This window comes from Colossoma macropomum, unplaced genomic scaffold (genome assembly GCF_904425465.1).
Source record: "Colossoma macropomum unplaced genomic scaffold, Colossoma_macropomum, whole genome shotgun sequence".
Taxonomy (NCBI): Eukaryota; Metazoa; Chordata; class Actinopteri; order Characiformes; family Serrasalmidae; genus Colossoma; species Colossoma macropomum.
The window spans coordinates 39,791,621-39,804,667 of record NW_023494788.1 but is presented as its reverse complement, the minus strand read 5'-3'; the positions used below and the strand labels follow the sequence as shown (position 1 = coordinate 39,804,667).

At 37.7% G+C, this 13,047-nt stretch overlaps 1 protein-coding gene across 2 annotated transcripts in view; it reads right to left on the bottom strand.

Moving 5' to 3' along the window:
- neurl1b (neuralized E3 ubiquitin protein ligase 1B) overlaps positions 1–5,088 on the bottom strand; it is a 59,013-nt gene extending 53,925 nt beyond the window's left edge. For both annotated transcript variants that reach the window (XM_036569333.1, XM_036569335.1), the window contains exon 1: positions 4,514–5,088. In XM_036569333.1, coding sequence (XP_036425226.1) covers positions 4,514–4,604 — 91 coding nt within the window. In that variant the 5' untranslated portion in view covers positions 4,605–5,088. The remainder of the gene's footprint in view (positions 1–4,513) is intronic.
- Positions 5,089–13,047: the final 7,959 nt, after the last annotated feature.

Here is a 13,047-nt window from a genome sequence, read left to right as displayed (position 1 = left end):
CTTTGGCAATAATTCAGCTCATCATGTCTGGAGGAAAAAAGGGGAAAAAACGGTTTTGTGTATAATCCTGAGAACACCATACCCACAGTGAGGTACGGTGGGAGCATCATAATATGCTGCTTCTCATGGACACATTCGAGAAGAATTTAATCTCATTGGCCAAGAAACTGAACCTGGAGATAAGAAGGACGTATCAACAAAACAAGACCCCAAACATGCAGCCAAAATCACCCAAGACTGGGTTCTAAAACAGAAAGTGAAGGTGCATGTATGGCCTAACCAATCTCCTCACATGAATCCCATTGAAAAGTTATGGGCGATTTTGAAATTGCGCGTCCGTTAGAGGGACTCTCGTAAGCTTGGGGAATTTGAGTCAGTTTGCCAAGAGGAATGAGCCAGAAGTGAACCACAAAGCTGCTAAAAGCTAATTACTACTTACCATTGACGCCTCAGAGATGTAACTGACAAAACTGGTTTTGCGATAAAGTACTACTGGTATTTATTTGTGGTTTCTGAATATCTTTTTTCCCTATCGATTTAGTTTTACATTGTGTATATATATTTGCACTGGAAGTAAATTGAATAATAAGTGTCTGAATATTCATTTGGACTGGACATTACATTGCATCTCTCCACTCATATTACTATGCACTGCCACTTTGATTATACATTTATACAAAATTCATATTGCACTGTCACTTTGTTTATGCATCCATAAATGTCATATTGCACAACTGTTAACAGTGGTTATCGTTACAGTTTGTAGTCACTAGTTCTTTCACTGGAAGGGACATGCACCACTGCATTGTCAACTGCACAGTACTTATGCAATTTACTTCTTATTTTTTTACTGCACATTATTTTTATTATTGTTTATTGTTTTAGTGTATTTTATTTCATTATTAATCTTTACTTTCTATTTATGTATCTGTAAATAGTGTACAGCAATACTTTGCTCCTGTTCATTTTGCTCTTGTTTTGTTCTTTACTGCACTTTGTACTGCTGGAATAGAAGAATTTCCCTCTGGAATTAATAAAGTGATCTATCTATCTATCTATCTATCTATCTGTCTGTCTGTCTGTCTGTCTGTCTTTCTGTCTGTCTATCTATCTATGTATCTATCAATCTATCTACCTATTTGTCTGTCTGTCTGTCTATCTATCTATCTATCTATCTATCTATCTATCTATCTATCTGTCTGTCTGTCTGTCTGTCTATCTATGTATCTATCTATCTGTCTATCTACCTATCTATCTAACTATCTATCTGTCTGTCTATCTATCTATCTGTCTGTCTGTTTGTCTATCTATCTATCTATCTATCTATCTATCTATCTATCTATCTATCTGTCTGTCTGTCTGTCTGTCTGTCTATCTATCTATCTGTCTGTCTGTCTATCTATTTGTCTGTCTGTCTGTCTATCTATCTATCTATCTATCTATCTATCTATCTATCTATCTATCTATCTATCTGTCTGTCTATCTACCTATCTATCTGTCTGTCTATCTATCTATCTGTCTGTCTGTTTGTCTATCTATCTATCTGTCTGTCTGTCTATCTATCTATCTATCTGTCTGTCTGTCTATCTATTTGTCTGTCTGTCTGTCTGTCTTTCTGTCTATCTATCTATCTATCTATCTATGTTCTGTAACATCTTGAGACCACATTGGAAAAAGCCACACATATAGTGTTCTGTTCTATTCTAATTCTAACTGAATTCTTAAAATCGGTCATCCAACACAGTAAAGTAATTCCGCTGCTCAGTCACAGAACCACAGACGCCATCTGCTGGTTGATAATGCCCTCTCAAGTTTAACCACATTCACTGCCAAATTAATCCAGTCTGGCCAAAAACTACAAAAGCAACACTGTTATCAATAATAATGGCTGCTTTATTGGGACTTTTACACGAGAACACGGACGAAAGATCTGATGTCTCTACTGCATTTGGCTCATAATTGCTGACATCAATCCAATAAAACACAAGCAAGTGTATTTCAGGGGTCGAATGCCATTCTATTTCTCTCCCTATACGTCATAATTATTCCCAACCAAGCGCTCCCACCGCCCACAAAGGTCCTGGGAAAGGACAGCTCCACCAACTCTGCATAGCTCAGTAGCCAATAATGACCGCTCGATCATCCCAGGAGCAACACTTCCTGTCTCACTCTGGAAACATCTGGTACATCATGTCTGGCCATGCAAGCATTCCCATGAAAATATGAAACACTTTTTCATATTGCCACAAGATCTCCTTGATTAGATTCGCTAAACAAGAGACTGTGAGAGACAGAGAGAGACAAACTCAATGAAATGACTCTGAATGCATTTACACCATGTGTAACTGTAAAAATGTGCTAGTCTGAACATTTGTGTTAAATTAATATTGACACTGGTAAAGGTTAAACGCCCTGTCACGTGCATTGTTCTAATGAACGTGTTCATGTGTCTAAGAAATTCCTTTAAAACGGCAAGAGCTCTTACACTAACACAACTGTGTATTTCATATGCAAATATTATATGTAAATCAATATATATATATATATATATATATATATATATATATATATATATATATATATATATATATACCAGCGACACATTTTTCTGAGGTTTGATAAGTTGGAACTGACAAAAAGCACCAATCGTGCTAAAATACTGACAAAACTATGATAACTATGATAAAAAAAATATATTCATTCGACCCCATATATCGCTGTTGTCGAAAGAAAACCTTGTATCTCCAAAATGGTAACTTTACAGGAGAAGGAAAAAACCTACTTTACTTTTAATGTAAGTCAATGGAACCAGACTTTTTTCCAAGTCATTTTGGGTCATTTCTTTTGGTCCGTTCATCATAAAATTTACATACAATGTAAAGGACAACAGGCATTTTGAAATTAGGTCAAAAACTGAAAAACAACAAAAATGGAGATACAAGGTTTTCTTCCGACAGCAGCGACATTCTGCCCTAATCCAATTCAAAAGGCTCTCTTTGTACTGAAACATGTGGTTGTTCAGTGTGTGCTCTAATGCACCAATGATATTCACAAATTGCACAGAAAGGCACACTCCCTGCTGCAAAAACCAGCACAGGAGAGCACAGCTGGTCACCAGCAAAACCAGCAATGTTACGTTTTGAATGACAAACCAACTAACATGGAAACTAACATGGTCTAAGCTGTTTTTGTCTCTCTGTTCTCATCATATTGCCCACAATTAGGTCCTTACTTAAGTTCAGTGCCACCACCAAACTACACACATTTTGCTAAGATGTCAATTTAACATTTTGGTAAAATGTGTTAGGAAATCTTGCACAGCTTCAACTCTCAGTAGGCCTGTAGATCTGACAGCAGACCTGTTTCTGTATGCTAACACCTACATTTGTATGAAAAGTGTATGAAAGTGCAAATTAAAGAAACAAGTCTGTCCTAAACTACACCTGCTAGAAAAACCAGCACAGATCAACATTGCTGATCACCAGCAAAACCAGTATATATTGCAGCATGACCACGTTGGGTGAATAGCCAAACCAACAGCAGACCAGAACAAGACCAGCATAAACCAATATAGATCACCCATATATGTAATACAGATATATGGCCATATATGCACATATATCATAAAGGTTCAGGTGCATATATATATATATATATATATATATATATATATATATATATATATATATATATATATATACATATATATATATATATATATATATATATATATATATATATGCACCTGAACCTTTATATATATCGCTGTTGTTGGAAGAAAACCTTGTATCTCCAAAATGATAACTGTAAAGGAGAAGGAAAAACCATACTTTACTTCTTTTAATGTAAGTCTATGGAACCAGAATTTTTTCCAAGTCATTTTGAGCCGTTTCTTTTGGTGCATTCTTCATGAAATTTGCAAACAATGTAAAGGACAACAGGCATTTTACAAGTGAAAATTGACAAAAATGGAGACACAAGGTTTTCTTCCGACAGCACATATATATATCTATATATATATATATATATCTATATATATATATATATATATACACACCATAACATTAATTCAATTAAAGAACATTATATAGCATGAATGATGTCTTCTATCATACATTGTTCAATGTATGTGTTACACATATATGTTTATATATGTTGATGTATAGCTGAAATATATCCCATGTGTCCCATATTTGAAAATGGCCAAATTCAAATAAGCTGGCATATATGTCACATACATGTGGGACAAAACAGAAATCCATATATGCTAATATATGTCCTATATTTGAAGTCCATATTTTGCCATATATCAGAGGCAGCTTAGACCAGCATGAGATCAATCCTGCTGTAAGCTGTTTTTTCGACAGGGACCTCTGTCATTCCAAAATAAACACACATAAATGAGTAAAACACTACCAGATAAGCCATACTAAGGTTTTTATTTGATCAGAATTTAGAGTCCACAGGAAATGTTCAGCCCTGTCAGCGGTAATGAGACATAAGCTGAACTCACCTTTTCTAGTGGACGTGCACTGCCAGGCAGCAGCTGGCTCAGGCCTGGAGAGCTGCTGAGAAAACAGCGAAGATGACTCGTTATTCCCCATTCGGCTCTACTTTCTCTCAGATATGAAGGTAGAAGTGCGGCCCGGTGTAACTGCTTGTCTCCCAGCTCTTCCTTGGCGCTCACATTCCCAGCTCTGAGGTCTGAAGTCTGATGTGATGAAGCGCGTAAACAGAGAAATCCCGCCTGAATTCAGTTTGAAATCTAAAACCGGCCAACTCGTGCCCAACTGCCCTTATCTCAACACAGCCGGCCAATTGCGTTTCGAAAGCCTGAGGGAGAGTCGCCGCCTTTCCAACAGAAGAAAGTGGGCAGTGTTTGGTGGGCTTAGCAGGCAGAGCCACTGAGGGGACACGACTTAAACCGTTACAGAAGCGGACCGGACACTTTCGACGTCTTGTGGATGAAAGAGTAACTACATATCGAAATAGGTCAGGGGCTCAATGAACCATTACTGTGTGCTGGTCTGACTTCACCACAGAGTCATTCTTTATAGACGTGTTTATGATCCTTTATACGGGGCAATTCAACAACCATTAATCAGCCCGTGTGGTGTAAAGGTCCAGCTCTACAGCGCCGAACAAGTGTTCAGAAACCTTTATATACCCGATACTGACCGGTAGTGTGAGTAACTCACCATAAACCAAAAGTCTGCTGTCATTTTGAGTCCAGCATCACGGCCCCAATTTCATTTCATAACCTGTAAACTGGCTGTAAGGCTCTCTGACGTACACAGTCCTATGGAAGCCCATTCCCGCCACTTATAATCAATAATAAAGAAAAAAAAATACATCCAGCACCTAATTATCTACTTTCATTCTTAAGTGAACTGCTATACTATTATTTTGAAATATCTCATTATTTTGAGATACCAAGTCATAATTTTGAGATACTAAGTCATTGTTTTGAGATTCTAAGTCATTTTTGAAATACCAAGTCATTATTTTGAGATACTGAGTCATTATTTTAAGCTACTAAGTCATTATTCTGATATACTGCGCCATTATTTTGAAATAATATCTAATTATTTTGAGATACCAAGTCATAATTTTGAGATACTAAGTCATTGTTTTGAGATTCTAAGTCATAATTTTGAGATAATAAGTCATTGTTTTGAGATTCTGAGTCATTTTTTTGAAATACTAAGTCATTATTTTGAGATACTGAGTCATTATTTTAAGCTACTAAGTCATTATTTTGAGATACTGAGTCATTATTTTAAGCTACTAAGTGATTATTTTGATATACTATGTCATTATTTTGAAATAATATCTCATTATTTTGAGATACCAATTATAATTTTGAGATACTAAATCATTATTTTAAGATACTTTCTCATATTTTGAAAAGCTATCGCATTGTTCTAAAATACTATCTCATTATTCTGAGATATCAAGTAATTTTTTGAGACACTAAGTCATTATTTTGAAATGTTAAAGCAATATTTTGACATGATGAGTCATTATTCTGAGATGCTTTCTCATTATTTTGAGAAATATTTTCAGAAACGTTGTCATTATTTTTCCGAAACCTTCTCATTATTTACATTTAAATATATATTCACATTTATTTATATTTTCATTTCAAAAGCATAAAGCTTCTCAAAATCATGAGAAAATATCTCAAAATTACAACAAACGTCCTCAAAATAGCCAGGATGTTTATCAAAATAATGAGAAAGCATCTCAAAATAATGACTTAGCATCTCAAAATAATGAGATAGTATCTCAAAAGAATTTCTTAGTAATACAAAATAATATTGGCATAGCAGTTCACTTAATAACGAAAAAATAATAATTAGGTGCTGCATTTTTTTCATTTTTAGTGTTAGGAATGAGTTTCCATATAATTCAGTACCCGTGCGATAGAGAAAAGGAATATTCCCTAAAACAGTCAGCAGAGGTCGCTCTTAACTCAGAATTCACATTAGTTCGCTCGCTGTCTCTCTCTCTCTCTCTCTCTCTCTCTCTCTCTCTCTCTCTCTCTCTCTCTCGCTCTCTCTCTCTCTCTCTCTCTCTCTTTCCCCATACACTATGGCTTTGTGAGTCTCTCTATGTTGTTTCTCTGTCCCTCTGTCTGTCTGTCTGTCTGTCTGTCTCTTTCTCTCTCTGAACAAGAGAATTTCTGTTGTGCCTTTTCGAGTTACTAATCAAAACTGTATTATTGAGCTTCCAGCTTTGTAAAATAAAATATATTCCTAACAAAGATACACTTTTATTTTATTACTATTATTATTTTCCACTATCAGTGACATTAACAAACTGCCACACTCTTAATATGTGTACTTGTCTTCTGTCGTGTGCTGACGTCTGTGTTTGTTTCATAACACTGACTCTGAGAGGCTCATACCTCTCACACCTGGAATACTCCCTACTGTATCTTATGGCAGTCAGGCACAGGGTAGCAGCCGTAGCCATTCAAGTAGGCTTGAAAACAAGATTGTCATTGTGAATATTATGTAAGATTATGTGTTCAGTTAAGCGAGCGAAGATCTGCTGACAGTCATTGTTGTGATTTCTCAGCTATCTGAAGGAAAAGAAAGAGAATTCCACTCACGAGGAAACCCGCAGTGTCACCGTGAATCACACCCACCTGATAACACACTTCTCTGTGAAAATGGAAAGCACCTGGTTAACCTGAGAAAAATGAACATGGCATTTTCTTCAGTTTCTTCATTTGACACATGGCAGCATATCGCTGTTGTCGGAACAAAACCTCGTGTCTCCAAAATGGTAACTTTACAGGAGAAGGAAAAAACCTACTTTACTTTTAATGTAAGTCAATGGAACCAGACTTTTTCCTAGTCGTTTTGGGCCGTTTCTGTTGGTCCGTTCTTCATGAAATTTACATACAATGTAAAGAACTACAGGCATTTACAAATTAGGTCAGAAACTCAAAAATGGAGATACAAGGTTTTCTTCCGACAGCAGCGATATACAGTGGTTACACCAATAATATGAAATATTAACTGACCTAGAGTTGGGATTTGTCCTTCAGAACCATTTAATCTTCCTTTGAATTCTGGAATTCTGTTACATTTTTTTACACTCCTAACCCCTGTGTGGTGTTGGGGGGTCTGTGTGACCCATTTTCAATGTTTACCAAAAGAAAAAATGATGTGATTTATTATTATTTTAGCCTCAGATTCTTGGCCTTTCCTCATTTTCTGTGAAGAACATATAAAATAACCCATTTTCACTCTGTTCACCCCCCACACATTTATACTACACGTGGTGTTGGGCTGAACCCACGGGGAGTAAAAGTGTGGAGGTGCTGTGTATCTTCACTCTGTTCTCCTCCTACATGGCCTGCTGTTAGTGTGTGTGTGTGTGTGTGTCTGTGTGTATGTGTTTGTATATGTGTGTGTGTGTGTGTGTGTGTGTGTGTGTGTGTGTGTGTGTGTGTGTGTGTGAGGGTGGACAACATGGACAGGCTGCTGACTGGCTACAGCTGCTAAAGGAGAACCCTACGCTGGACACTTGTGATATTTTTAAACATCTGGTATTTTTACATATATTGTTATGGCTGTATTGATTTAAAAAAAAAAACAATAATGTGGTGGGTCCAGCAGACCGCTGAGTAACAAACACATCAACACCACTCAAGGGGTAAAAACAAAGGTACCAGAAAGGTTGCTTTGGGGTGATGCCCTAGAAGAACCACTTTTGGTTCCTTTGTGAAGAATCATTTCAAAGTTTTAAAAAGTGTACATGCTCTACTCCACATGTGTCAGGCTCCAGTCCTCGCGGGCCAAAACACCGCAGACGTCAGACACTGCCTCATTAAACACACCTGATTTAGCTCATTAGCTACTTAGCCAGGCCTTCATGAACTGAACTCAGAGCATTAAATGAGGGTAAATGCTAATCTCCACAGCACTTTGGCCCAAAAGCCACCAAGTTTGACATGCCTGCTCTACGCCAAGTAAACTTTTCCCATACCTGTAAGTTCAATCTAAAAACCATTAGGAACCTTACACTGTACTAAACTGTCACTGGGGCAGTTCTCCTCTTGTCACTGGGGCAGTCCCCTCAAGGGTCCATCTCAGTACCTTTAGTCAGGGAATATAACTGAACCATAATCCACTGAAATGATATGTTCTAAGATGTACTGACTCCACACACCCCGTCTCGTCTCCAGGCTTTTATTTTACTGTTCTGTTTAAAACATTCGGTTATGAAAAGGTACAAATACGAACTTTTCACCTGGAAAAACTTATTAAAGGTTCACAATCAGACCTTAAAGCCACTGTTGTAGCTTTGAGGGAACATTTACACTGTTTGTACCTTGATGAACGAAAAATGTACCTGCACAGAACCTTTATTTCTAACAGTGTTGGGGTTTATATTCAAGAACAACTGACCCAATACTATGAGGAACAGTTACTCTAGGCAGGCTTCCTTTGGCCTTTTACAAAGGGTGAAGAAACATCAGTCTAACCAAGCAGTCACTTCAGGTTTGTGAAGTTCATAGATTTAGGTTTTTGTTGTTATTGTTGTTGTTGAGGATCAGATAAACAGGCCATGTTGACTTCTGTGTGTTTTAACTATCTGTCTTGTCCTGTCAATGAACTTCGACTGTAGACTTCCTTATTAGTGTACGCTTCACATTTCACATATGACAACATGATTGTTTACAGTTTCCCATTATACATTTTTTAAAAAGTCCTGTTCCTGTTCATGCTAATCCAAAACATATTTGATTATGTTTCAGTGGTGATTCAATCATTTCAGAATGAGATCAGCATCTCCATGTGTTCTTCATTATTTTGCCTGACCGATTTTAACTTCCCTGCTATAAAAATTAAATTTAGGCCTGACGAAAAAAAATGAAAAAAGTTATATAACCAAAAAACTTTTAAAAATATGAGGCGACTGACATTATAATACAGGAAATCTCTTACTTCGGTTAAAACCATCTAAGCTGTCGCATCGTGACGAGATTAGGTAGTCTCAGATTTGTCTACCTAGAATGGGTCGTCTCTGAGGAAAAAGCCATTTTCAAGATCTGGCCCTCTGGACAGTAATTTCCGGCCTTTTCTGTTAGAGTAGCTGACCAAAAAACGGATGGGTGTAGTAATCCTCTTACTTTAGGCTCTCATCTCCCATGACATCAGAGCATTACTCTCAAAGCTGCCTCGTCATGCTACAGCCAGGCGGATTAAGACGTGCATTAGATAAGGATAAGGTGTGAATACCCTCTAAACAACAGTCCAAACAGGACAGTGGCGCTTTAAACATTAGCCTTCAGGCTTACTTGCCAGTCTTGCTAAAACAAAAGCCGGCAGGGTGTGAACCTCACACCAAAACGCCCTTGTTACCTAAATAGCAAACCATGTCATTTTGAGAGATTGCTGAAGCCACACTTATGAAATAGAGAGATAGGAAAAGGATGCTGGGCTGGGTTTGACCCCATCTTCCTTCTGTAATGTGAGAACATTTACCATTTCAGAATAGACACAATGGTTACTCTTCATCCTGAGACCTTGTTAGAGATTTTACTTAGAGACTTTGTCCAGATCGGTAGCTTAATGAGTGTGAGCGTCTATGTGCGTGTCAATATAAGCGCTTACGTTTGTAGGATTTGTCGCATGAGATTATTTTTGCCTCTTTGTGTCAGAGATGGGTGTGGCTGATGTACTAAGCCAGCCATTGTTCCAAAAAGGTTATTCACTGACAGGCGATTAAAAATGTTTCCTCTGTCCATTAATTTTTGCCGTCACCTTTTAACACAGTCGCTATTAAAAAAGTCGGAGAAGTAGCCAGTAATAACATGCTGTATTTTTTATTTTTTCCAGAAATCATTAACTTGCAATTCTCAACTGCCAGCAAAATGATTTCCTCAACAAAATCTCTCTGAGCCCTTTCAATATGGCTTTCACACACATCACAGCACTACATCTGCTCACTTTGAGAGTTGCGAGATCCCCTCAGTGATGCTTTCAATATTGTAAATTACAAAAACAGTTCAGATCGTTCAGATTATACATTTCCAACAAAAAAACAGTTTGTTCCTTTAAGTAAATCATTTGCTGGCCCCGTCACTCGAGGTGTGCCCCAAGGGTCTGTTCTTGGCCCCCTTCTTTTTATTTTTAATGTGTAGCACATTGGGCAAATGATCAATAGCTTTCATTGTGATATTCAGTGATATAGTTACACCAGTGTTCCCAACAATACTGCTACTTTTGAGATAGATTTTGACAGGATTATTTGCTGAACTGAAGCTTGAGAATAAGAACTTTCTTAAATTAGTTACAGACTTCACTGAAGTTCTACTGGGCCCCAAATCTCAAATACCCAGATTGTCAGTTTATTTCTATTGACAGTAATGGTGGGGCAGTAAAGAAGATTCTATATTAATTTACCAAATAAATCGATAGTAAATAAATAATGTATGATTGGTGTTTCAACGCAGTTCAGAGGTACAAGACTAGGATTTTGTGTTGTTTTGAAATGGCTGATCTTATCAATAGGTTGAGGTTAAGCAGTGTTTTGGTCCTTTCCTCCCTCCCTCCCTCGGTTGCCTCCTCCCTCTATGGCTCATGACTAATGGAGAACAACAAACAGAGATCCCTTCTTTGAGACACAATAGGTCAGGGTGAAAGGAGGGGTAGGAGGCAACATATGCCACCAAAATCAACCAGATTTAACTGGAGCCATTTATGACTAAACAACATGCCTTAAGACTTAATCTGATTATATCATAATCTGATCATTTTTATATTCTTTGTTTTGATAGAGGTAGGCCTAACGTAACATAACAACGTGCAAGTTTTAGTAAAGAGAAGAGGTCAGTGGTGTAAACAGCTGGGAAAAGGCTTTTTCATCCAACAGCCTTTCCAATGTCAGCATAAGTTCAGGCACATTTGTGCGCTAAAAGCCGTGATCAGCTGGAGGCTATCACTGCCAGGCGTTGTGCTAATTTGCAAGCTGAGAATATATGAGCCTTCGAAGGCGCTCTTCCCTGCCATCGTTCATGGCACCCAGGGCAGCCTTTAGAACACTGCTGTTTGCCCAAACACTAAGCGCGCTATAGTTGTCACACTTTTCCCAAACGCCTTGCAGCTGCTCCTATTGTGCTCAGAGAAGGGCCTCGCCAAGTAGTCGTCCAGACCGCTCCGGCCAGCCCTCCCGCCGCCTGACAGGGATCAGAGGAGCTAGCTGAGACTCTGTGGCCCAAACAATAGGGGACATTGATAATGATTCTATACGGTGTAACCCCAACCAACATCGCCAATGTGAAATTCCAACGCACGGTTAAAGGCAGGGCAGAGTGCCGCTACATATGGCCGGGTAGGTTTGAATATGAAAGGGTTGTTCTTTTTTCCCACCGATATTTAAGCACTAGCTGCGGCCTTGTAAACAAACAAGGTCAAAACTTACTTTCTGACCAGCTGGGAATATTTGTTTACAAGGTTGTGATATAATATCGTCACTGTCGAGACCTTGTATCTCATTTTTTGTAGGTTTAAAACATTCCAACTGCCCTTTACACTGTGTGAAAATATCAGAATGAGCAAATAGAAATGATCCGTAATTACTTGGAATAAAAATCTATAAAACTTTTAAGTTGACTTTCATTCAAAGAGTTTTCCTTCTTCTGTAAAGTTGCCATCCAAACAGTGAAATTAAAGGCATTTATAGTTGCTGTCATGCTTTTGGACACATTGTATCACCAGAATGGTAACTATACAGGAAAAATTCATTCTGAACGTAATACAAATCAATGTTTTAATTAGTTATTTTTGATATTTTCTATTGGTCTCTCCATCATGACATTTTACCCAAAGTAAAGAGCAGCTAATATTTTCAGATTATGGCTAAAAGGCCAAAAATGTAGATACAAGGTTTTGTTCCAACAGCGATATAAAGCGTAGGTTTAAAACCATTTAAAACAACCTACATATAATCAACATAGAGTTAAACCATTACTGTACACTGTAATTATACAACAGACATTTCTCACCACTCCCATAGATCTCGTGATCAGAGTCCACATGTATCGAGTTTCTCAGCTTGCTCTTCTGGACTCCGCAAGCAGTTGACGACTTGCTGACACTTGATACAGAGTGGGCTCTGACCCAGAGGCCTTTTTCCAAGACTGTGTTTACCCAGAGATTTCATTTCAAAACTAGGAGGTTTAAGTTTCAAAAACAAAGTCAAATGGTCAGGCAGGCCTACACGTACCACATGTGCCACATGGAGTGTTCTGCCAGTGTTACAAAGGGGAAATATTTAATCTTATCTACTCAGCAATGATGTCTAACATTTCCAGCCTAGTGGTGAGAGACTTTAAACTCCTAAATCCTTTCTAAGATGCCAGTATTTACTTAATAATTCTCTGGATTGATGTGGTAGAAATGTTTAAGACCACAACTTCCATCTACTATTACTTTAAATTCAGTATGTACTCTCAGTATTTCAGTGTCTTTATGTTTAAATTGTTAAAATGCAAATGTCACACCAAGTAAACCACAATCACATCAC